Source organism: Acartia tonsa, chromosome 13 (genome assembly GCF_053477335.1).
Source record: "Acartia tonsa isolate MP-2025a chromosome 13, ASM5347733v1, whole genome shotgun sequence".
Classification (NCBI taxonomy): domain Eukaryota; kingdom Metazoa; phylum Arthropoda; class Copepoda; order Calanoida; family Acartiidae; genus Acartia; species Acartia tonsa.
The window spans coordinates 27,572,721-27,598,620 of NC_137272.1; the positions used below are offsets into that span (position 1 = coordinate 27,572,721).

The 25,900-nt window shown below is 39.5% G+C and overlaps 1 protein-coding gene across 9 annotated transcripts; it reads right to left on the bottom strand.

Moving 5' to 3' along the window:
* Window positions 1-243: 243 nt before the first annotated feature.
* LOC145335528 (xylulose kinase-like) lies at window positions 244-25,900 on the bottom strand. Of its 9 annotated transcripts, none has more exons than XM_080181317.1 (24): window positions 25,782-25,900; window positions 22,555-22,630; window positions 21,794-21,860; window positions 21,353-21,384; window positions 19,818-19,832; window positions 19,592-19,661; window positions 19,182-19,273; window positions 18,623-18,664; window positions 18,196-18,244; window positions 17,909-17,974; window positions 17,041-17,087; window positions 16,593-16,672; window positions 16,255-16,345; window positions 15,686-15,760; window positions 6,980-7,066; window positions 5,879-5,933; window positions 5,175-5,234; window positions 4,538-4,626; window positions 4,022-4,064; window positions 3,433-3,492; window positions 2,963-3,026; window positions 2,270-2,380; window positions 1,750-1,814; window positions 244-772 (listed from the first exon to the last, which is right to left on the bottom strand). In XM_080181317.1, the coding sequence occupies exons 1-24, from the start codon at window positions 25,875-25,877 to the stop codon at window positions 691-693; spliced, it is 1,614 nt and encodes a 537-aa protein (XP_080037443.1). In that variant the 5' UTR covers window positions 25,878-25,900; the 3' UTR covers window positions 244-690. The 9 variants fall into 9 exon arrangements, with proteins under 9 accessions (XP_080037443.1, XP_080037448.1, XP_080037446.1 ...); XM_080181322.1 differs by lacking the exon at window positions 19,818-19,832 and adding an exon at window positions 19,942-19,989 and having other exon boundaries at window positions 19,592-19,628; XM_080181320.1 differs by lacking the exon at window positions 19,818-19,832 and adding an exon at window positions 20,017-20,064 and having other exon boundaries at window positions 19,592-19,628.

Genomic DNA, 25,900 nt, shown 5'->3' on the forward strand with positions numbered 1-25,900 from the left:
AAGAGACAGGATGTCTGTCTGTCTCTGTATGTGTGTATAGCGTAAGATCTCATTAACTTTTGATTCGAGATGCTTCTCATAGTTCCAGGGAAGGTTTATGCCTATTTTTGGTGAGAGTACCACCACTCGCCCAAGAGAAATCGCCCCTACAAAAAATGAGGAAAATTTAAAGTGGAGGATGGACCCTTTCACTTAAGTGCCCCTATAGGCCTCCAAGGTCGTAACCGCTAATATTAATAACAGTAGTTTTTAGAAATATTTATTTGGTATAATGTGATGTAAAAAATATAACAAAATATGATAAATGCAAAACTAAAACTAAATTACATAAAATAACACTCTTTCGATGCAAGTTTTTACGTATATAGATAATTGTACATTTTAGACCGGTTACTTTCTATGTTTTGGTTTCAAACAAAATAAAAATCAAAAAAAATTATTTATTTTCCAGTATGGTTTTGTAATCGATTAATATCCGGTGGATTAGAACCGTTTCTCAGCCATACTGAAAAATCATGCACAGCATCGACTTAAAAACAATTTTCCACAAATAGTGAAATAAAAAATCATAAAATTGATACTAGTTTTAATAGCCCGTGACTCCGGCCCCTTAGGGCTAACAAAACTGGTTTTAATTTTATTTTGATATCCACGGAAAGCTGTCTATAACACGATGCGATAAAAAAACTATTATGTCATAGATTTGACTACTTTTTGTTCTAAATTGGCGAATCTTGCTAGAAGTTCCTTGTTGTAAATTGTTGCGGCGTCCCTGAAAAGTTGTAAATAGTTTGATACAAAAAATCTTCCAATTTTTTAAAACAAAATGTTCTGAAATAAAATCACAAAACCTATCAAATAGTTTTAAAACCAATTTCTGATATAATTTTTGGATACTCTTTTAATAGTGAAGTTATTCTATGATCTGAAATATCCTACCCATAGACGTCCAAGGGGGGGTTAATGGGGCGATTACCCCCCCCCCCAAACAATTTTAGGGGGGGTCAATACCCCCCCCAAAAAAAAAATCTCTAAAAAAAAAAATTTTTGCGTGCTTCGCGCGCATTTTTAATACTATATATTAAATAAAATTTTAATTACCCCTCCCAAAAATTTTACCCCGGGGGTAAATTTTGGGGGGGGTAAACTAAATTTACCCCTGCCAACAGATTTCAGGGGGGGTAATTACCCCCCCCCCCCAAGCAAATTTTACCCCCGGGGTAAAAAAAATTTGCGGCTTACGCCCCCCAAAAAACGAATTACCCCCCCTAAAAATTTTTTACCCCCCCCCCCCAAAATAAAAAGCTTGGACGCCCCTGATCCTACCGTCTGTCACTGTCTATAAAAAACAAAATAGATAACATCTCTGTTGACATTTAGGATAGACAGATAAAATTTTGGTCTACTTATCTTCTTCTCTCTTTTACTTCCTCCCTTAATGTAATGATCACTGAAAATCTGCCTTATTCATATTCAATCCATGCTATTTTACTTCTTGTTTGGGTTCACCCTTTTTTGAGTTTGTTTTTAGATCATAAAGTATCAATCCACGCCTATGTTGTATCTAAAATCATTATATTTATAAAAATACATGATAGGTAACATTTTTTTGAAAATATTTTAATTTAAAGGACCAAACTTAAATATCCAAGTACAAATTATACATCATAAAAATCATACATTCCTAACAGAGCATTACAGACAGTATAATTTATAGAGTAGCTTCGCTATTAAAAATAATAAACATACTTGTTTGGTTCAGCAGCCAAAGTAATTTCTGCCTCCAATTTTGATACAACCTCGTCATAACTTATCTAAAATTATGGATATAGAATACATGGATATTGTGTCGGAGGATTTTCCCCTAAATTTAGGTAGTTAATATAATCCTTATATATTGGTCAATACGTTCCTCCATTGTCAGGGGAAAGGATGGGGTGAAGTCATAAGTGCGGGGGGGGGGACATTTTATCAGGGTATGCGAGAATCTCTCACAATATCCACCTATTCTATATCCATTTAGATAGAAAAATGTTAGGTTAGATTTGATAGCTTTGGTTAGGTATTGGAGATCTGAAATAAAATTGTTCAACAAAGACAATTATTTCCATATTATCATAATATTTTTGAAGAAAAAAATACAAGAAACATTGGATAAATTTGACATTTTCGTCAAAGGTCTTTTGAACTTTAAGAAATTTGACGTTGTAATTAGAAACTAGAACTTAAAAGACATATTTAAAGTTTATATATAATAGTCTAAATTTACCTTTTCGGTGCCTCCTTTAAAAAGATGGAGGGCTCTATATGCCCCGCCAAGAGCGGCTGAATTAACAGCTGGTAAACTGTAAACATTACTGTTAAATACATCAGCTATCACCTATAATAACAAGAATGATATTAACGTAGGCTCCACCAAGCATGGCTGAATTAACAGCTGATAAACTGTAAACATTACTGTTAAATGCATCACCTATCACCTATAATAACAGGAATGATATAAGCATAAGCTCCATCAAGCATGGCTGAATTAACAGCTGGTAAACTGTAAACATTACTGTTAAATGCATCACCTATCAACTATAACAACAAGAATGATATAAGTATAAGCTCCACCAAGCATGGCTGAGTTAAAAGCTAGTAAGACCTTTAAAAAATTCAATATTTTTGATGGGTATCATAATTTCGGCACGCTTCATGTACCAACTTGGATTTAACAATGAGGAAAAAAATACCCAAAGACACTAGTCCCCAAAGTTTTAGAATAATGTTTTCTTATTCTTTGGCTTAACAAATTTGGGGACTTTTAATAAGTTTTGATTGGTTTGTTTATAAAGTCGAGTGTTCAAACGTTTCCACCACTAATTTTAATCTACAGAAGGGGCAATTTTGTGTATCATCATTGGGAATGTACATCAATTTATCGGCCATCGTCTTATCCCTTTAGATCCCTGGTGTGTACCTGTAAGATTGCTTTATTGGCAGATGCGCCTCCAGTCACCAGAACTCGCCCATTTTCACCCAACCTACAAATAAAATAATGCCTTAATAGTAGAGAAGCTACTATTAAATTAGAAATGTCCGTCCATCTGACTGTCTGTAAAAACAGGATTTTCTTGGGTGCTTTTTAAGATGGACGGCATATTTTTTAGTGTAGATTACCTATTCTGATATCTATCCTGTGTGTATATAAATTACTTGGCCCGTCTGTCTGTCGGTCATTGTACCAATACATATTTAATGCAAAAAGTTACGTGATTTTTTACTATACAGTTATACCTTTATCTTTTATGCCATTGAATATAAATAACTTTGTCCATTGGGTAATCCACTATTTTTTGTGATTCGCTACAATTGGGGGTTGTCATCCTTGTCTTTAAATCAGTTATTGTTAAAATTCCGTTTTAAAAATAAAATATATTTAAATTTTACCTAAAACCCATTCTTTCTGCATGGAACCTCTTTGCCAAAATTTGTCCTTCTACCAGAGCTCTTTTATTTGTACAATATTTTATTTCTTAAAAAAATCTAATTTCATTTTAATGTACTTTTAACATAATCAAGATATGCTTAGTTTATAATAGAGAAAGCATATCATCCTTTATAAAAGTAACAGGATGTTTGTCTGTCTGTGTGTGATGGATTTTGCTAATCGCTAAAAGTAATAAGGATCTACAAGCTATTTTCATGAAACAAGAAAACCTTAGGTAAACTTTATCATCTAGATGAAGAGTCTTTTTCTAAAATATCAAGGATCTAAAGGGATAAGACAATGCCCGATAAAATGATATACGTACATATCCCCAATGATGATTCACAGAGTTCCTTCTTCTGTAAAGAAAAATTAGTGTCTTTTAAACACTCAACTCAATGAATAAACCTATCAAAATTCACTCAAGTCCCAAAATGTGGTTGTGGCAACAAATAAGAAAATGTTTTTTATAAAACTTTAGTTTAATAAACAGCCCCTCTCTCTCTCTATGGTAAAATATAAAATTTGTTGCATAATAAAATATTGTGCCTAATTTCCATCTCTGCACTTGAAAATTTCTTCACTGCCTCATCTAAAAAATATTTATAATAAGGTGCTTTCTCTTAAAGTGCATAGAGAGCACGGAAACCTTCCCCCTACTCTTTATTTAAAAAAAAATAGATTAAGGAATGGGGGGAGGGGGATTTTTTTCTGCTTATCCCAAAAGGGGAGACCTATTTCTTGAAAACTCCCTAACCCCCTTAATTTTAGATTCACTAAAAAATAAGATGGTAGGGAGTTCTGTGCTCGCTATGCACTTTGAGGGAAACCGCCATAAAAATACATTAGTTTATTGGCTTGTAATGTTTTTGGAGAGGAAAAAAAATTTCATCCTTCTGTTTAAGAAACAGTTATATTGCGGATTATTTATTTAAAACCTGGCGGCTACAGATAAAGGACCTCATGAGTCTATATGGCTTTTTGAAGTTTGTATCATTTTCAATAAATTAAAATTTAATATTATTATCTTTTCATTGCCCTCTAAAACTATTGTAATTGTTTTACCTGATTTATTGAACCTAAAGTCTCCCTGAACCCCAGCGGGTACAATTTCTGGTAGGTCATAGTATACTCCAATATTACCGAAATTACCCCTAAAAATAGACAAAGTGTTCTGCTAAGTAACCAAAAGTAACAGGATGTTTATTTGTCAGTCTGATTCGTTATTTTACTCTTTAACAGTATAGCTTCTCATAGTTCATGGGAAGATTTATATTTATTTTGGGGGAGGGGGCAACACCTTTCCAACAAAATAGCCAAAAGAAAAAAAGACACCAAAAATTAATTCTTTTCAACAAAAATTTAAATAAGAGGGTGAAATATCTCTCTTCCCCCCCCCCTCTCAAGGGCCCCTAGAGGCCTCTTTGGGCGTATCCGCTAGTATTAGATATTGTATTAATTATAGTTATTTTTATAAAAAAAAATATCAGTAAACAAGCTAATTGTTGGCTACTAAATCGATTCAAAAGTCTAACTCTTAGATTGGTTTTCTTTTGTACTGCAGCTGCAATTAATCATATTCTAAATGCAAAAAATTGTGGTTCTTTTTACTCTAGATGAATAAATAAAACAAAAACAGAGTTTTTTTAGTTTATTAAATAAATGTTTTAACTCAAACGTTATTACTAGAACTATACGATACCTTGGTGTAGAATCTAATAGTTGATTGAATTTCTCCCAACTTCCTTCTGCAAAATCATTTCTAAATGTATGTACATATTTCAGAGAATGTTTTCTCTCAAAGTCACTGTTGAGAATTAAAATCCTCTCTTATTAAAAACAAAAAGAAATTAAAAAGGGTAGGTAGGATTTTTTTACTTATGCCTAACTACTTTGGAAGAGTAGGCCAAAATCTGCGGTGTTCTTGCCCCCTTATTTTGAAATAAATTGAAAGTAAGGGGGTGGAGTGTTTATTTATTCTATGCCTAACCCCTGCGGGGGAACCTAACCATGCACAACCTATACCGGCGGTGCCCTAACCCTCCTATTTAATTTAAAAAGTTGGGATCATGAAAGAAAACAAAGTAGCGGGTTGCGTTGTATTTTTACAGTAGCTTTTCTCCTTCTTCAAGCCCCTGCTGGATGCTCTAACCCTGCGGGGCCAATTTTCTAACCCTGCGCGGCAATCATTAAAATTTAACTAACCTAACCTAAAATAACTTATCAAAAGCTACTGTGATAATACGAAGAAACCAATTACTTCGTTTTCTTTCCATGATCCAAAAGTTGAAAATAATGAGAGGTATTGGTGATTCATCCTATGCTTAACCCCTGTGGGGGTACCCGAAGCCAGCAATTCAAAATATAAACTCAAAATAATTTTCTTAGTTATTATAAACGTTTTACCTGACTCGCTCTCTGGTCAAAGACCCATTCTTGTAACATAACATTGCCATATATGCTGAAATACAAGATACAGTAAGACAAAAGTCTAGAGGATAATTGCTGAGTAGTTTGGATAAACAATAATAATAACATTCTAATTAGAGAGAGAGGGGACAATGGACTGTTTGTTACACTAAACCCTAAAGTCTGAAAACAACATTTTTTAATTCGTTGGCTTAACATTTTTGGGGACTTTTTTTGAATTTTGATTGCTTGATTCATTAAGTTGAGTGTTCAAACGTGTCTACTTATAATTTTATTCTACAGAAGGGATGATTTTGTGTATAATCATTGGGGCATTACATCAATTTATCGGCCATTGTCTTATCCCTTTATATCCGTGTCAATCATAACATGACCTAATGTTAGAATTCACGTGCAATAGTCAGCGAGTGGGAGGTTATAGCGAAGAGCTCTCCTGATAATGAGACAACGGTTAAGTCATAATTTGCATAAAAATAGAGCTTAAGCCGGCCCTAGTGGCTATAAAAACTGTCTTGTCATACTCATTGACTAATATGTTATAGGAAACTTAGGCTTTTCAATCAAAAAGACTATTAAACAGGGCTGTAATATAATACCTAGTGGTTTGTTATATAAAAAAAATTGAAATTTAACGTTTTATTTAATGGATTACTGACTAAAAATTTTGTGTGGAAATTTTTAACCCATTTATTACAAAAACATAGATATTATGAAAAAATATAACAAGAATTAATAAAACACAGAAATATTTTATGGTAATCCAATAATGATATAGGGTAAAACTCACTATACAAAATTATACTTAGTCTTTAGTTATATCTCAGTAAAATAAATATTATCAATGCTGATAATAAAGTATTAAACATATGTAGAACAAATTTTTTTTAAAAAGTATAGCTGTAACATGATTTTGGTTTTAAAAATAATAAAAGAGATATATAATAAAATTAATGTGTAGTAATGTCTACTTTATAGAGAAATTGGATTTTCAAATTTGGATCAATGTCCTTTCATTTAAAGTCAGATTGGGAGGATATCCCGATTTTTCATAGTGAGGGAAGCTACTCTACAATTTACCTGAAGTGTGTATAGGATTTGTAAAGATGTGTCCAGTAAGTTGGGGGTTAGGTTGATCCACACAGGCAAACACAGTGTCAGATGTTCCTATAAGTAATCACAGTGGGTTAAGTTAATGGTTAGGTTCATCCACACAGACAAACACAGTGTCAGATGTTCCTATAAGTAATCACAGTGGGTTAAGTTAATGGTTAGGTTCATCCACACAGGCAAACACAGTATCAGATGTTCCTATAAGTAATCACAGTGGGTTAAGTTAAGGGTTAGGTTGATCCACAAAGGCAAACACAGTGTCAGATGTTCCTATAAGTAATCACAGTGGGGTAAGTTGTGGGTTATGTTTCTTTATGTGAAAAAAATTTGTGCGCTTCAAGTGCCAGTTTAAGAGTACATTTCAAACTGCTTTGAAATTTATCTAAGTCTTTTTCCTCAAAACTGTATGTCTGTTAAAATGTATACCAGACAGTAAATTTTTTTTGGTGCGCTTCGCGCACCAATCTAGCAAATCCTTGCAAGCTGCAATTCTGGTAAGCCGAGCGTACTCGGCCCACGGGGTAACGAGTTCGGATTCAACGGGCCCTAGCCTTTAAGTATTCTACCAAACAAACAAGCAGGATTCAATCATACAGAATTATATATTTAAACTGAATAATATTTACAAGTTATGTTTACTATATATATACAACAAAAATATAACAATGGTTAGGTTTGAAGGGGGTGTGGGGCGCTAGGGCTTAGCGCCCGACGGTAGACAGGCTGTGGGGGCAGCGGTGGTAAAAGGGGAGGCAGTGCCTCCCGATTATATAAGCGCATGATGGACTCGTGATAGTTGCATGTTCAAGTCCCCTCCCCACATTTAGGCAGGCTAGTTTGACCGCCGGGTGCGGGGTTAACAGCGGTCATGAGATGGATAGTGATATAATAGGATTAGTGCGGGGGGTTTGTTATCATAAGTCACAGCGAAGCAACTCTGTAATCGGCCTGTCCGTATGGGTGTCGTATTACCACAACCTCCCCTTCAAGGGTTGCGGGGCTCCTGAGCCACCAGGCCTTGAACCTGGGGATACGACAGCCGGCTCATGCGCCGGACAGGCAGTTCTTGGGGCACAGCTCGATGGAGGACAGCTCGGGCTACACAGGCTCCCCGGGACACTCGTTGCTCGGTCTGACTGTGGTTGGTGATCAGCATTGTCAGCTCCTGGTTGGCTTCTAGGCGTGGGTTGGCCACGGCCAGGCCTCGCCGCTGGAAATTTTGCCTCGTCTGCAGGATCAGTTCTGTCGCGGCTGGTAGCTGGACACGGAGGCCTAGGCAGACTCTGGTGGTTCCTAAGGGTGGAATGGTGATGGCAAAGGGCGCATAGAAGTCCATGGGGGCGCCTGCTTGATTCAGGTTGCTTGGCCTCCTAGCTCCTACCCGGATGGGGATGGCTGTCATCAGCAGGGGGCACATGGCTTCTTCTTCTTCTGGGGCGGCCTCTTCCATCGCAGTGGCTGGCTCTTCTCCTACAGGCTCGCTGCCGGCTGGCAGGTTCTCCATGTCTGCGTCAGGGTTCCAGATGGCATCTCTGAGTGGCTCTGGAGCGGGCGGCGGCGGCGGTGGTTCGTTGGGCTGCTCCTGCAGGTTTTCCTCCACTGGGTCACGATCTTGGCCGCTAGGCTGTGGGGCGGCTGCGGCTGGCTGGTGCACTGGGAACTCTCCTGGGTTGCTAGCTGCGGGCGCCGCCGCTCCAACTGGCAGCTCGGTGGCATCCTCGTCGCCGTCCACGTCAACTTGGATGTCTTCTGGGATCTGGTGGGCAGTCACATCTCCAGTGTATTTGCGCAGTCGGCCTACATGCGCGGTAACTTCTGAGACCCTGGCTACTGGAGAGGCAGGTTTAATGACATAATGGACTTCTGTAGCTTTCCTCACTACTTTCCAGGGGCCAGTCCATCTCTTGGTAATCTTGGCTGCCTTTCCTGGCACCAGGCGAGGGGCCAGGTACCAGACCAAGTCTCCAACCTCATACTTGGCCGTGCCTTCGTAAGCTGCCGCGCTCCTCCTGATGGCTCCCTCCTCCTTCTGCTGGATGGCATCATAAACTGCATAGTAGCGCTGCAACAGAGCTTGGACGTTGGCTGGAACTGAAGCATATTCGATCTCTGGCAGCCGTAGCACCATGTCCACCGGAAGTTTGGCCTCTCTCCCAAAGAAGGCCAGGAACGGGGTCACACCAGTGGATCTGCAGGCCTTGGTGTTGTAGGCAAAGGCGATGGCAGGCAGGTGTGGCTCCCAGTTGTTATCGTCTCTGTCTAGGAACAGGCGCATGCCTGTGTTGAGCGTCCTATGAAACCTCTCCACTCGGTTGGACTGCGGGTTGTAGGGTGGTGGATGTGTCAGGCCAATCTCGAGCCGGGAGGCCAGTTCCTGGAATACCTGGCCGGTAAATTCCATTCCATTGTCGGAATGGATCTTCAGGGGGCATCCGAACGTGGCCAGGTGGCGGTGCAACAGGGCTTCAGCCACCGTGAGGGTGCGCTTGTTGGGGATGGCGTAGAGGCTGACAAAACGGCTAAATCCATCTTGGCAGGTGAGGATGTAGCGGTTCCCAGCTGGGGTCTCTGGCAGTGGCCCCACCAGGTCGATGAATAGGACTTGCTGTGGATACCCCTGGCGGGAGGGCACGTGGATCCCCTGCTTCAGCCTCTCCTTGGTAACTTTCTGGACACACTCAGGGCAGGTTTGTACCATCAGGCGGACGTCACGGGCCAGGTTGGGCCACCAGAAGTGCATGGCAACGCGGGCGATAGTTGCGTCCATCCCAAAGTGCCCAGCCATGGGGGTCCCATGGGCTAGAAAGAACGCGTCCTGCTGGAGGGCCGAAGGCAGCAGGTATCTTGTCCTCTCTCCTGTCAGAGTCTGGTCAGTGGTGGTGAGGCAGCCATGCTCGTCAAGCCCCAGGGCTGAGAAGCGGCTGGCGTACTGCTGCTCGTCTCGTTCCTTGCCACGCAGCTCAGCCTTGGTTGGGGCCTTGCCATCAGCCACCCATTGGCGGACACGGAGCAGGAGGGGGTCCTGTGTCTGGGCTTCCAATACTCTAGCTGAATCCAGTCGGGCGGCAGGAGGCCGGCTAGCTGCGGCCTCCCCTAGCTGACCCAGGTTGTGGATATACTCAGCCTGCTCTGCTAATTCTTCGGCGCTAGCCGTTGGCATGTTGGCATCTTCCCGGCGGCTGAGGGCGTCGGCGTTGGTATTCTGGGTGCCAGGCCTGTGGCAGACGGTAAAGTCTAAGGCCGCTAGCTCCTCCTGCCAGCGGGCCACCATCCCTGTGGATGTGTTCAGTGATTTCATCTGTAGCAGGGCAGAGGAATCAGTGTTGATCTGGAAGCTGCGGTAGGACAAGATGCCGTGGAATTTTCGGATCCCATAGATAATGGCGGCCATCTCTCCCTTCCAGGACGGGTAGCGCGTCTCAGGGTCGGTTGTCTTGCGCCCCACGGCGGCAATCAGCCTCTCCTTGCCCTCCTGGCATTGACTCAGTATGGCAGAGATGGCGCGGCTGCTGAAATCTGTGGTGAGCTGGAACACTGCTGGTAAATCAAACCTGGGCGGCGCTCGGATGGGGGCCTGGCGGAACTTGTCCTTGAGTTGCAGCAGCTGGGCTTCCATCTCAGGCGTCCAGGTTAGGGTCTTGGCCGTCTTCTGCCGATTCATCTCGTAGGTGAGGTCTGCATACTCTGGGATGAACAGGCGGTAGTATCCAAAGAAGCCCAGCAACGCCAGCAAATCCTTGGGGGTGCTAGGGGCTGGCCAGTCCAAGATGCGGTCAATATAGTCCTCTTGCATGGCTATCCCCTCACGGCTGAGGGTGTGGCCCAGATAATCCACCTTGGACCGGAACAACTTGGTCTTGGCTGGCTTGAGGCGGATCCCTCCCCTGCGGTGGGCTTCCAAGACCTCTCGGAGCCTGGCCAGGTGGGCCCAGGTATCCTGATGGAAGGTCAGGACGTCGTCAAGGTATGACTGGAGGTTGGCTGTGCCTAGTGGGTTTAAGACCCCTGCAATAAACCTGGAATAGACAGACGGTGCCGTAGCCAGGCCAAAGGGCATCCTTTTCCACTGATACAAGCCCCTGGGGGTGGTGAAGGCGGTGCAGGGCCGGCTATCCTCAGACACACGGATGGTGTAGTATGCGGCCACCGCGTCTAAAGCACTGTAGACACGGTGCCCGCCAGCTCGTTCCACCAATTGCTGGATCCTAGGCAGGGGGTAGCTGTCCAGCTCCAGACACTTGTTGAGGGCCCTGTAGTCGACGGCCCAGCGGGTGCTCCCGTCCTTCTTCTTGATGGGCACCAGGGGGCTGCTCCAGGCGGAGTCCGACGGCTCTATAACTCCTTCCTGCAGCCAGGTGTCCAGTTGTTTCTCCAGTTCAGCCTCTTGCCGCGGGTTCAGATCCCTAAATCTCTGGCGGATCGGCTGGGTCCCTGGTTTGAGGCGCAGCTGCAATTCAACCACATCTGTGCAGCCGGGGGTAGAATTGGAGAAGACGTCCCTGTACTCTGACAACGTAGTCCAGACCTCCTTCTTGAGCAAGGGGTCCTTGCGTAGGAACTCATTGTCTTCCATCTCCAGGGCCTCCCACAACTCTTGCATGTCTATAGGCTCAGCAGGTTCTTGAAACGAGTGGAGGCGCGGGGGAGGCGTATCAGAGACCTCTAAAATGTCAGGTTTGACCAGCTCCCCTGCCACTGGGAGGCCAGCATCCAGCAAGAGGGGCACCTCCCCCTCATTGACCACCAGTACTCTAAACACAGTGGCAGAGCCAGGCCTGTGGGCATACAGGCCCTCTGGAATAACAAGGTCCTCCCCAAACCTCTGTTCTGGGGCAGCTAGTTGAATGGCATCCTTGGTGCGATGGCCTACTAGCTCAACAGGGACCGCCATAACCCCGCGGCCAGGCAGGACCACCCGCTTGGCTGTGCGGAGCTGGGGTGGTTGACCGTCAGTTGGAGTGACAGCGCTTAGCCTATACGTGGCTGGTGAGGGGTCAGCCTTGGCTCCGGGACCCACCGGCCGCGACTTGACGGGCTCGGCTTCTGGAGAGGCTGACGTGTCGGAGCCAGGCGTGGCTCCGGGGGCGTCCGGCCGCGACTTGACGGGCACGGCGCCGGGAGAGGCTGGGGCCTGAGAGTTGAGTGTGGCTCCGGGTACATCAGACCGCGACTTGACGGGTCTGGACTCGGGCTTGGCTGGTGGACTGGCTGGAGGTCCCAGGTAGAGGGGGCCAGGTGGACACGGCTGGCCGTTGATAAAAATGTCGGCGGAGAAGATTGGTTCTGGAGGGCTGGCAATCTCAGGAAACGTTGTTGGCAGGCTCTCCCTTGGCACCTTGGGCACTGGGGGCAACCCCATGGCTAGCAGGTTAGCTCCCTTGTGTGCGTTGAGCTCAGCGTCCACCCAGTGTGTGCCTTTCTCAACCACACGCGGCTGCTCAGGCAGGGGGCCTGGCAGAGGCCCCTCATAGCTTAGCTCTCTCTCGGCTGTCTCCCGGTCAATGGGGACGCCACGGAGTGGGATAAACTCCCCACGCGCCCACAAGCAAGGTGGTTGCATGTCGAAACAGAGCCTAGTTCCGAACTCCTTGAGAAAATACCCTCCTAGGTTCAGAGGGTGTGAGAGATTTCGGACCACAGTCACGTGGTATAGATGGAGTATAAGAGTGTGTGAAACTGCCATATATAACTCTTTTAATTTTCCAATTACCTGGAGGGGCTGGCCTTCCTCATTAGCAGTCAGGATCTGGGTGTTGTCCGGAATCAACATGCGTTGCACGCCCATCGCGTGCATGAGGTGCTCAGAAATTACAGCAGACCCTGGTACACGGTTGCCAGAGTCAATCATGGCATCAACCTGTACATGCTGGGCAGGGTCAGGAGTAGGAAACCTCACCCTGATATGGCAGGGGAAGTGGAGGTCCTGCCCTTGAGACAAGGGGGCCTCTCGTTCGGCTGGGGTTGGCAGAAACTTTGGTGGTGGCCGCACCGCAGCTATGGTGGTATCGCTTACCATGGTGGCTTAGACTGTAGCTTCGAATCACTAGAGCTTATTAATTATCACTTGGTCAACAATTTTATATTTATTTTTATCACTTGGTTGACATTTTATACACAATGATGTGTTGTTATCACTAGGAGCTCTAGGTGTGATTCTGGAAGCACTGGCAGCAGGGAATGTCCGTCCTGCAAGGTTCAGAGGGGTGACGGCGGTAGGGAATGACCCGTCCTACAGCGCCGCTGGTTCGAATCCCGAAAAATGGCGGCAGGGAATGGCCCGTCCTGCAGCGCCTCGGGTTCGAATCCTGGGAGGCAGCGGCAGGGAATGTCCCGTCCTGCCGTGCCTGTGGCTCAAAATCTGCTATCCGTCGCAGTGGTAGGGCTTACTTGTGTGCTGAAGCTTCGCAGCCACACATTGCCTTCTTAGGGAGACCAGCACACAGCTGTCTGTCTCGTAGGTTTGGCCTGGGTGTCCTGGGGCTTGTCCCAGCTACACTTGCCACTTTAGACTCAGTTTTGTAGCCGTCTGAGCTAAATTATCCGATTGCCGTGGCTGCGCACCTAGCGCTACTCCTACACGACACGGAAAAAGCGTCTTAACTGGCGCTTTTAGCAGGCTAAATCTGCTTGCCGTAGGCCAGAGGCCCACATATTGCGTTCAAAATGATGGAAATTCGACCTAAAAAGGCCGTCTCACGGGTCAGTTGGCGGCTGATTGTCCCCTTACTTGCCAAAGGGTCCAATCAGAGGTAGAATAGGCTAGTTTCTGTAAGGCTCGATTGAAACACGCTGACACCAAGTTCTGGTAAGCCGAGCGTACTCGGCCCACGGGGTAACGAGTTCGGATTCAACGGGCCCTAGCCTTTAAGTATTCTACCAAACAAACAAGCAGGATTCAATCATACAGAATTATATATTTAAACTGAATAATATTTACAAGTTATGTTTACTATATATATACAACAAAAATATAACAATGGTTAGGTTTGAAGGGGGTGTGGGGCGCTAGGGCTTAGCGCCCGACGGTAGACAGGCTGTGGGGGCAGCGGTGGTAAAAGGGGAGGCAGTGCCTCCCGATTATATAAGCGCATGATGGACTCGTGATAGTTGCATGTTCAAGTCCCCTCCCCACATTTAGGCAGGCTAGTTTGACCGCCGGGTGCGGGGTTAACAGCGGTCATGAGATGGATAGTGATATAATAGGATTAGTGCGGGGGGTTTGTTATCATAAGTCACAGCGAAGCAACTCTGTAATCGGCCTGTCCGTATGGGTGTCGTATTACCACACAATCACCACTTTATAAAAAAGTGACAGATTTTTAAAATGCCATTTAAAGAGGGTGGGAGATGGTGATATAACTTTTTAGCTATAATAATGAATAAAATCTGCAGTTATATAGAATCTTGCCTCTTTCTTGCGATCAAAATACTATTTCGCAGTCAAACCTGTCTTTATAGGAGCCTCTCTGTTGCATTGGTTGGAATATGTTCAGGACAGGTCATAGGAAGAATAGAAGAAGGCATAGATAAGGCAACATTATTCAGTCAAACTAACATATTCAAACAAACTAAACAAAGCTTATCAGCATTGTTGTTTGTATATCTCTCCTTTGAAATTATTGACTGTATCATAAAGACAAATTCCTTGATAGCATCCATGGAAATAGAGGGTGGCATAAGAGTTGCTTATGTTTACTCTTTGGTGATCTACTTCTGTTTGGCTCTGGATGACTGCTATGTTGCTTTCAAGGAACACATTTCAAGACTTAGGTATTTGTGTATAGTTATTTCTCACATCATATTGTAAACAGCTTTCTGCGGATATAAGAGTGTACAATTATAAGATTAAAACCTTTTAGCTCGGAGATGCCAAAGGCATGGGCTAAAATGGTTTTAATCTTATGACTTACATACTTATTTTCATAGAAAACTGGATATAATATGATGCTAAACATAATTTTTTAATTTGACTGAGAACTGGTTCTTATCCAACAGATTTTAATTGGTTTCAAATTAATATGGGAATAGTTATTTCTCGCATCGTATTATAAACAGCTTTCCGCAGATATAGAAGGTACAATTATAAGATTAAAACCAGTTTTTTAGCCCCGTAGAAAGCTGTTTATAATACAATGCTATACATAGTTTTTTTCGTATGGATTAGAACCGGTTTCTATCCACCGGATTCAAATGAATACAAGAAAATATAATAAATGGAAACTGAGACACCCTTCACTTCCTGGGGATTCTATTCTGTGGACAAGACGACATTGACAGAGCTACTCTCAACTGTTATCACTTATCTTCTCATTTTGATCCAGTTTTCACCACCTTTAGAGGATCCAAATGATTATAATACTAAGAAAGAATGAATCCTTTTATCATTAAAAGTTAATTGATCAACTCTTTCTTTTTTAATACTTTGATTTAATTTTCTTGAAAACAAATTAATTATTGTTTAATTATCTAATTTTGATTTAAATATTTAAAAAGCAATGAAAGTAAGGAAACAAAATCTAAATGGAACTTATATATAAATAATCTGGATAGCTTTGATATACATAAAAAAGGATTTGTATCAAATCACAATACTATCTTTTTGTTGTTTATTTGTGTATCTTGCTGTTATTTTTATAAAAATCATAAGTATTAAAAAGCTTTTTTTTTTCTTACCTAAAGAATATCCCAGATCTCCTTTTCTGATTCCCAGACCTGCCATACTGCTGGGATTATCACCAGTAAAAGCACCTGAAAATTTTAACTTTAAAGAATGAATGTCGAAAAGTATCTTAATTTTCTTAATAATTCATTTTCTACCATTTCATTGAAAGTCTAACATACTTTAAATTCGACTATTTTCTATTTTAATTTTAAAGCAACAACAATAAATATAAATTTAATTAAAATTTTCTTCATAAATAAAAATTTTGGTTTCATGTTTATTCCTTTTATAGCTTAGTAACTACTAATTATAAGACTTTATAAAATCTATCTTGCCCATTCCCTTTAAAACTTACCAATTATATGTACAATCTTGAAGACATCTTTGTTGCCCATACCCTTAAAGCTTACCATTTTTATGTAAATCTTCAAGACATCTTTTTCGCTCATTACCAATTAAGCTTACTAAGTATATCTTTTTATATGGGCAAGATATCTTTCTTGCTAATTCCCTTTAATTCTTACTAAAGTTATTTACAATCTTTAGAACATCTTTCTTGCCCATTCCCTTTAAATCTTACCAATTAAACAATCTTCAGGAAATCCATATCTTTCTTGCATGTAAGTTGAAATTCTCCCTACTATACTGTCGGTTCTTATTACTTGACCCAACTAAAAAATAAACAAAAAACATTATAGAAATATAATTATTTGTGAATAAATGTTCTTGTTAATTTTAGGCAGTTAATCTTATTGCCTGTATCTTTAAGGATATAAGTGCTCTAAAGTTCAAATTATAAAAGTTTAATGTAAATTTTGTTTTTTGCATTTTTTCTCAACTAAATATTTTCAGGCAATATTGGTTCACTTCTTTAAATTGTAATTTTCTTGTTTTTAAACCATTAATTACTTAAGTTACCTTCGCCTCCAAATCGTCACCAACAAAATTAAGAATTTGAGGTACCCAAGACTTGTTGGTTAGGTTTAATAGGTTCATCCCTGAAAAAAACCTTAAGGTTAATCTTTAAGCTGTTGTGGCATAAATGAAATGTCTACTTAACTCGATTTTTGAAAAAATACGTCTTAACAAAACTGTACTGTATTGTCATAGGAATCCTTGTTCCAAAGATTAGATGAAAAGAATAATTATATCATTGCCAAAGAAATAAAAAAGAAACAGCGTGTTTGTACCTAGGTGTTACAGGAATAGTCATTTCAAGTTTGAAATAGACAGGACAATTGTAACAATGGCTAGATGAACTATTAGAGCCATCTGTTAAGGTCGGATAGATGTAAATGCAGACTATAAATATAGGATAGCGTCTATTTTAAAATTGCGCTAAATATGATTATGCATACAACTGTACCTGATCCGTCTGACCAATCAATGTCCACTATTTTACCAGCAAATATACTGTTCATATTTTTAATTAAATAATCATTAGTGTTTACAAAAACCTCATATGTAAGCCTAATTTTTTTATGTTGCAAAATCAAGGCTCGGCAGCCGCGCTTCAGTCGCGACTAGACCTGAAAATTTAAACCCTTGATTACTTTGAAAAATTTTTTATAAGAGGGATCGCCATATTTAGGCCAGGTTTAGACAACCATCGGATGTTTAAAATTGTAAACGGTTTATTTACATAAGGTTTACAGGCGGCTGACACGAGGCTGCCGAGCTCTGACTCAAAAATCCATCGGTAAAGCAAATTATCACTAAAGCATTCCCATCAACTTCATTAACATCAATAAATACATTTATACACTATTTTCGTATTTTATGTCTATTAGTTTAAGTAAAATAATTTACAATTTGTTTTTGTATAATGCTACTTTAAAGCAAGCTATGGGGGCCTTTTGTCAAGTATTCTAGATTGATCTCTGAAAGGATAATACATTAAAAATTAATTTATTCATCCACCAATTTAATTGTCTCTATTACATTCTGTCTTATTTTCTGGACAAAATAAAGAGGTTCTAGAAGAATAATATAGCAATACTAAGCAGTCAATGATTATTATTTCAGAATAATTTAACCACTATAAGTTTTAAACATTTGATGTTTGGAGAACTTGAGCTTACTAATACTCATAGATGTGTATTTCCTATATAGATCTCACATGGATCTTGATGCAATGAAGCAGGCCGTTTTGTAAATGTTAAAAATTGGAAGGTTCTGTGTAGTAAAAGTTGTCGCAAATATAGGTATTACATGATATGCAATTAAAAATATTCCTAGCAGCAAAAGAAGAGACCAAAGAAATTCTTTCAGTGTTCAAATATACTTCTTTCTTCTCTATGCTAAAATTATAAATCCTATTATATAGTAACAGAATGTTTATTTGTTTGTCTGTATGTCTGTTCGTATTTCTGTCTGTTTGTTTGTACTGAAGGATGTCGCTAACTGCCGAAGCGTTATGGTTCTCCTTTACAGGGTAGCTTCTCACATGTCCCAGGAAGGTTTATAACTATTTTTTTACTTATCCTTTTTTAAAAGTTAGTATAGAAAATAAACACAATACCTTATTTTCTTGATTTGATTGACTGTGAATCTTTCATAGGCTCGAGATCCTAAATAAATAACAAATATGAAAACTTTTTACAGGCAATCTCATTTCTTTTAATAATTCGATCTTTTAAAAAAAATTGACTTAAAAAAATATTTCTCAATTATTTTTGTTGCAAATATGAGGGCTTTGCAGCCTCAAAAATTCATTCCAGCCTCCAGCTATACATAGTTACATGCACCCGAAACTAAACCACTTAAAAACCAATTGCATGATAATTGTAGCTTAGGGCTAATAATGACAAACCAGCCGCTTTGGTTTAAGCAAAGCAGCCGACATGACAAATTCCTGGTCACGCCACTTATCCACTTCATCCACAGTTGATAAGGTCGTAATAAGAACTGATTCTATATATTGCTAAAAGTTTATTTAAGTAGAATACCTGTTAAAGCAGTTAGAGTCTCGGGACCACCAAGAAACTCCTCTGAAAATATTTCTAGTTTAGAAAGACATTCAATGTAAATAATATGTATAAAAACTAAAAAAAAAAAAATCTATGTTATGTCATGGGTCAGAGGAATCTTCTTAATAAATTTCAGAAGCCAATTTCATACAGCAGCCGAGAATATTACAATTTCTTCACTATCAAATCTACTTCAAAGTTTAGACTGAATTGGCAAAAGAATTTTTTCCAAAAAAAATCTTAACAGTAGCTAATACAGTCACATTTAACAAATACATGTAAAGACATATAAAGTTAGTAATAGAGTAGCTTCGCTACTGACAAACAGACATAAATTGTCCAAAGAGGGATATTTTGCGATATTCCGTAAAGTTAGGTGCAAATGCGCTTATTAGGTCAAACTGTTCTTAATTATGCGTTTAATTATACTGTGCGTTTGTTCATAATTAAGAACAATTTGACCTGATAAGCGCATTTAACTGGAAGCTTGGACACAACTTTACGGAATATCCCGAAAAAAATTAACCCCCTTGTTTACCAAGTTGAGCACATTGATCAGTTGTAGAGCTATCCATCCAGATAGGAGAATCTAGCAGACTAAACGCCGAGGCCAATTGGTCATGTAAAAATCTAAAAAATCATTTTCAGTATATGATTTAAATTTTTTATGGAATTAAATATAGTGGTGTTTTTGTTTTGTATCATGTAAATTAATTGTAAAATAATAGGATTACTTCAAAGTCGAACAAAACACCTCCCCCTTATCCCCCTAAATTCTGAAAATATTAAAAATAATGGGGTGGGGGAGTAGTTTTTTGTATAATTGTTTTTTTTACATTATGTCAAGTTAGGTTAGTTTATATTGGGTACATGGTAGCCCCGCAAGGTTAGGGCACCGCAGATATAGTCCCTGCAGGGGTTAGGATTGATCAAAATAACTGTAATTACCGTTCTGGTTGAAGTTCCTCGAGTATTTTTTGTGCACCTATCCGCCAATATACAGAGCCATGTTGTTGACCTGCCCCACTTATACCTAGATAGATAGATAGGTTATTTTGAGTACCTATCCACCAATATACAAGGCCATGCTGTTGTCCTGCCCCGCTTATACCTAGATAGATAGATAGGTAACTTTGTGCACATATCCGCCAATATACAGAGCCATGTTGTTGACCTGCCCCGCTTATACCTAGATAGATAGATAGGTTATTTTTGTGCACATATCCGCCAATATACAAGGCCATGCTGTTGTCCTGCCCCGCTTATACCTAGATAGATAGATAGGTATTTTTGTGCACCTATCCGCCAATATACAGAGCCATGTTGTTGACCTGCCCCGCTTATACCTAGATAGATAGGTTATTTTTGTGCACCTATCCGCCAATACACAGAGCCATGTTGTTGACCTGCCCCGCTTATACCTAGATAGATAGGTTATTTTTGTGCACCTATCCGCCAATACACAGAGCCATGTTGTTGACCTGCCCCGCTTATACCTAGATAGATAGGTTATTTTTGTGCACATATCCACCAATATACAAGGCCATGCTGTTGTCCTGCCCCGCTTATACCTAGATAGATAGATAGGTATTTTTGTGCACCTATCCGCCAATATACAGAGCCATGTTGTTGACCTGCCCCGCTTATACCTAGATAGATAGGTTATTTTTGTGCACCTATCCGCCAATACACAGAGCCATGTTGTTAACCTGTCCCGCGTATACATAGATAGATAGGTTATTTTTGTGCACCTATCCGCCAATATACAGAGCCATGTTGTTGACCTGCCCCGCTTATGCCTAGATAGAAAAATAGGTTATGTTTGTGCACCTATCCGCCAATATACAGAGCCATGCTGTTGACCTGCCCCGCTTATACCTAGATAGATAGATAGATATACAGTAGGATCAGTCAGATCTGAGATATCCATAATTAAAAGTATGGTTCTCATATAAAGTGAGCTTCTTATAAGTCCATGGAAGGTTTATAACTATTAGGGGTGTAAGGAAGAAATCGCTTTGAATCTCAATTTTTACTTTTTCTTTTAAAGCTAAACTGGAAAGTGGAGTGTCGACTCTTCTTGCCCCCCCCCCCCCCCTCAGGGTTGGCAAAATTCGGGATTTTTAATCCGCGGACAAGCAAAAGTCCGGATTTAATTGGTAGCAAATAGTAAATAATAAAGCCGCAAAAGCCACCCTGCTTAATTAGATATATTCGCGCATTGTAAAGTAAGTTAAGAAAACCAACACTGTAGCTTTATTTTTGTAATTTAAATATAATTTTAAAAAAACATTTTACTATTTCTATATTGATAACTAATATAGTATTGAGTAGAATCCAAAAAATAGTCGAAGTCAAAATATACAGTGTATTCTTATAAAAGTGACGGCAAGTCCAGACTTTTGTAAAAAAAAGTTAATTTAAAAAAAATAATCTTCGTTAATGTCAATGTATTGACCCAATCTTTTGTATTTAGAGCTGAGAGGACTTCTTGGTAGTACAGATACTCTACAATTATCTTGAAACGTTAGTATAAAATTTAGGATTGCAATTATAATTTACTCGAGAACCCTTAGAGCTAATTTCGGATTGAAGCTTCTGTAGGGCCAAAATTACTTTAAAGAATATCGGTGACCGCCGCTCCCGCCGAAAACCGCCGTTTTTCCGCAAACAAACATTTTTATCATAAGGATTTATATAATTTATTACCTTTGACTTTTGAAAATTCAACTCCTTCCACTCTGTTTAGTAAATATTATGATATAACTATTGATTCAAAATGCCTCGCACCCAAAAATATATATTTTTTTAATTATTGACTCCCTTACCGAACGAATAAGATAACGTGGTTATAAAACTTTGGGTTCCAATCTAATGTTTCTTATCACTTTTTTCCTTATAACAAAAATGACAACATCCATAAGTATCGAAGCACAAAAATCACGAAACCTTTCTAACAGATTTTTTTATAATTATATATTATATAATGACTGACAGACCAACGGTAAAAGTAAATTACATACTGGATGCTCAGCACAATAAAATATTCAGTTTTGATTAGGAATTATAGAGTAGCTTCGCTACTAAAAATACATTAAATGAAGGTATGATTTTAGGTACATTTTTAAAATAGTTATATTATAAAATTTCCTTAGTTTATCAAGCAGCATATCCAGTCCTTTGACCCACATTATTGTTGGGGCAGTTACCACATTCCCTGAAAATAAAAAAAAATTAAAATGCAGGGATCTAAAGGGATAAGACAATGGCCAATAAATTGATGTACTTCCCAATGATTATACACAAAATTACCCCTTCTGTAGATTACAATTAGTGGTTAAACCGTTTGGACAAACAACATAATAAACAAACCTATCGAAATTCAATAAAAGTCCTCAAAGTTATTAGATGACGAATAAGAAGATGATAAACAAATAATAAACAGCCCAGTGTCCCCTCTACCACACTACTCTTAGGGCGCAGAGGCTACAGGTTATAATACTGTAAATTCCTATTAACCCTATCTTTCCCACCACTTATTTGACACAATTTATTAAACGGTCGAGAATCAAAGATCTTATGGGATAAGACAATGGGCGATAAATTTGTATACAATCTCAACGATGAAAAACAAAATTACTCCTTCCAGCAATCTTATTCTTTAGCGATAAGACAATTTATGCACATTCCCTATGATGATAAACACAATCCTCCCTCCCCACTTTGTGGATTATATAAATTGGTAAATAAGTTTGGACACTACTAGTTTGTAACTAACTGACCAAGAAGTAGCCAATGTTGTAGGACCAACGAATGAGATAAGGTGTTGAAAGACTTTGGGTACCAGTGTAATTTACATACTAGACATCAATTGTGCTTTTTAATGGAAATGGGGCGGGGGAGGGATTTACCTGAAATATTAACCCCTCCGTGGGTTCTGTATTCTGGTAACATGGAATCAAAATGTACAGCAGATTCTGCTACAACCTAAAAGAAAAGTCAGTATGCTTAGCTGGGCATTGATTAGCTATTCTATTATATAAAGTTTTTTTTATAGTTCTTTAAAATTTCACAAAACAATAAACAGTTTTGAGTTATTCATAATAGGGAAGCATAACATAGGTCTCAGGTTTTTAGTAGCGAAGCTATTCTATAATTCTCATTGGAGCGGGGTTCTCCTTCGATTTCTAGTTATTATTTTAGAACCTAAGGGCATTATCCGCTTGTAATGGGATAACGGCGAACCTTTTATTTATTTAGGGTTTTCCGCTGCCCGGCGGTTAACGGATACATTTTATTTTAATGTCAAATTGCCTATTTTTTGTGTTTAGCTTAGCTTTCATTCTTGTCTTGATCTTTGTACTATCGGGTACGACCTTATAGGCCTCTAGGGGCATTTTAAGAGGGATCGAGGGGGCGGAGGAGCTAAAAAATCGACCAACCCCCGTTTTCAATTTTAGTTTTAAAAGAATAAAGTAAAAATATTAGGTGTGGTTTTTTTTCTAGGGGCGATTTCTCTTGGGAGGGTGGTGCTGTTACCCTAACCTAAATAGCTAGAAATCTTTCCAGAAGTAAAGGAGAACTATATAGCTATAGGGGAAATGTCATTTTCTCGGCTGCTATTGAAGATAGACAGCTGAAATATAGATGGACCAAACAGAAGAGATAAAAACTCTTTTAAATTTCCACATCACTCTGAAAAACTGACGGACACAAAAGAGTTATTGAGTGCATACCAAAATTTTTGTAACTTAAAAAGTTAAAACCATACAATTTTAATTAGTCCCGGTGTTAAAAAAATAAACTTATTAACACCGGAGCTGGATCTTTAAATCATTTTAGTGATGAGCCGGATCGGGGTGCGCCGAATTTCAGCCCATCACAGCGGCATTTCATAAAATGCTATGCTCTCATTGGTGGAAAGTTGGCTCACCCCGATCTGGCTCACCACTAAAATGATTTAAAGATCCAGCTCGGGACTAATTTGAGGCTTAATTGCAGCTACCGAGCCCTAGTATATAGGTTGTATGTACCAGAAAGAGAGGGGACAATGGACTGTTTATTGCAATAGTTCCTAAAGTTTTACAATAACGTTTTCTTATTCGTTTGGAAATAAATTTTGATTGTTTGATTCATTCAGTTGAGTGTTCTAACGTTTCAACCGCTAATTTTTATCTACAGAAGGGATAATTATGTAAATCATTATTATGGATGTACATCAATTTTTCTGCCATTGTCTTATCCCTTTAGATCCTGTGTATGTACCCTGTCACCGAATGATGAAATAAAACCATGACACACAGACAGAGATGGCATTGGATATAAACAACGTGGATATATTGACAGGGGAGTCGTCAATTTAGGTTGCTAATGTGAATATCATTTAATGGTCAGTTCGTTTATCCAGTAGGAAGGGAGAGGATGGGGAAAATAGGGTGCATTGGGGTTATAGTTGTTTTAGCCAGCTGAGAGTACATAAAAATCTGGTGCAACATCCAAGCAATAATAATCGATTGAGATGGCATTATACATGAAATATTTTACTCTTATTTCCTTTTTCCCGGATTTATTCAGAGATAGAGGGAAAATGCAATTGTCTCATTATTACTCTAGTACCAAAAATTTTAAAACCCACTTCAAGCAGACAATATTTTTTATTTGTATTTAATAAATTGAAGAAAATTGCTTCACACCCGGTATCTAAGGTAGGGGGAGGTGAGAAAAATAGCATAAAACAAAGACAATTATAAAGCTTCCTTCAAAAAGTACTACCAAGTCCTACTAACAAATTTAGAGTTTTCTAGCTTTCTAGATAAAATTTACTGCTGTATATTACACTAGCGGCTGCGCCCCAAGTATCTAGGTGCTCTGTTTTCAAATTAAAACAATCCTTTAGCTTATATCTTAATACAAAATAGCCTAAAACCCCCCTAGGACCTATATGAAGCTTTAGTTCAGTAGTTATTGAAATCTAGGCTTCAGACAAAAAAATTTTACTGCTTTATATTATAGAATTAGATTTTCAATATATTTATTTGATTAAATTTAAATCCTTATACTAAAGTAACAGGATGTTTGTCCCGGGAAGGTTTATAACTATTTTCTTGGGGGGTTGGACACCCCCAACCCCCCCAAAAATGAAAAATACCCCCCCCAAAAAAAAAAAAAATTTTTTTTTCGTTTTTTAACAAAAATTAAAAATGATGGGGGGGGGGGGGTGGGGCACCCCCCTCAAAAAAAGAAAAAATTCAACCCCCCAAAATATTTTTTAAAATTTTTCTTTTAAAATCTAAAATAAGAAATTGGGTTATCAAATTCGACTCCCCCCTCCTCAAGTGCCCCTAGAGGCCTCTAAGGGCGTAGCCGCTAGTACTTATATAAATTCATAGCAATTTGCCTATCCCTATATACCGTAGAGGATTTCGTAGGTCATGCCATATTTTAACCTTTTTATTTTGACAAGAAATCTTTTAGTTAAGACAGTGGCGCAACAAGTGGGGGAATTTTCTTCAAAGTTTCACGGATCTAAAGGGATAAGACAATGGCCGATAAATTGATAATATACAAAAGTATCCCTTCTGCAGATTACAATTAGCGGTTGAAACGTTTGGACACTAAACTTGATGAACCAACTAATCAAAATTCAAATCCTCAAAGTTGTTAAGCCAACAAATAAGAAAACTTACTATAAAACATTGGGGATTATTATCCCAATGTCCCCTCCTCCCTGAATATTTTGTAAATAACAAGATCAAATAAGATATAACTAAAGGTGCAGCGATTAAAGTAAACGGCAATTTATCCCAATGGATACCCCCTCCCCCTCTCCAATTTGAAATAAAAAAAGGAAGGACAGTTTTTTGTTTGTTAGGTTAGTTTAGGTCAAACTGGGTAGTGTATACCCGCAGGGTCCGAATATAGAGCCTTATTTTGATTGATTTAAAAAACAAAGGAAATGGGTTTAGTGCTCCATATGTACAGTAAGGGAGAGCCCCCGATAATCTAAGGAATAATGATACATTAGAAAAAAAAGAAAATCGCAGGTTCAAATCACGCAATTGTCGACAAATTTGCATATAAGCGGACAAACATAATTCAAACTATTGAGTAGTAGCGCAACTATAAAAAAATGGCATACCTGTAAATTTTCATCAATAACCACAGCCTTAATTTGTTGGGTACTTAAATCAAGACCAATGAAATGTTTTTCAACATTTTGTTCTTCTTCCTCCATTTTAAATAATATTTGTTTTTCTG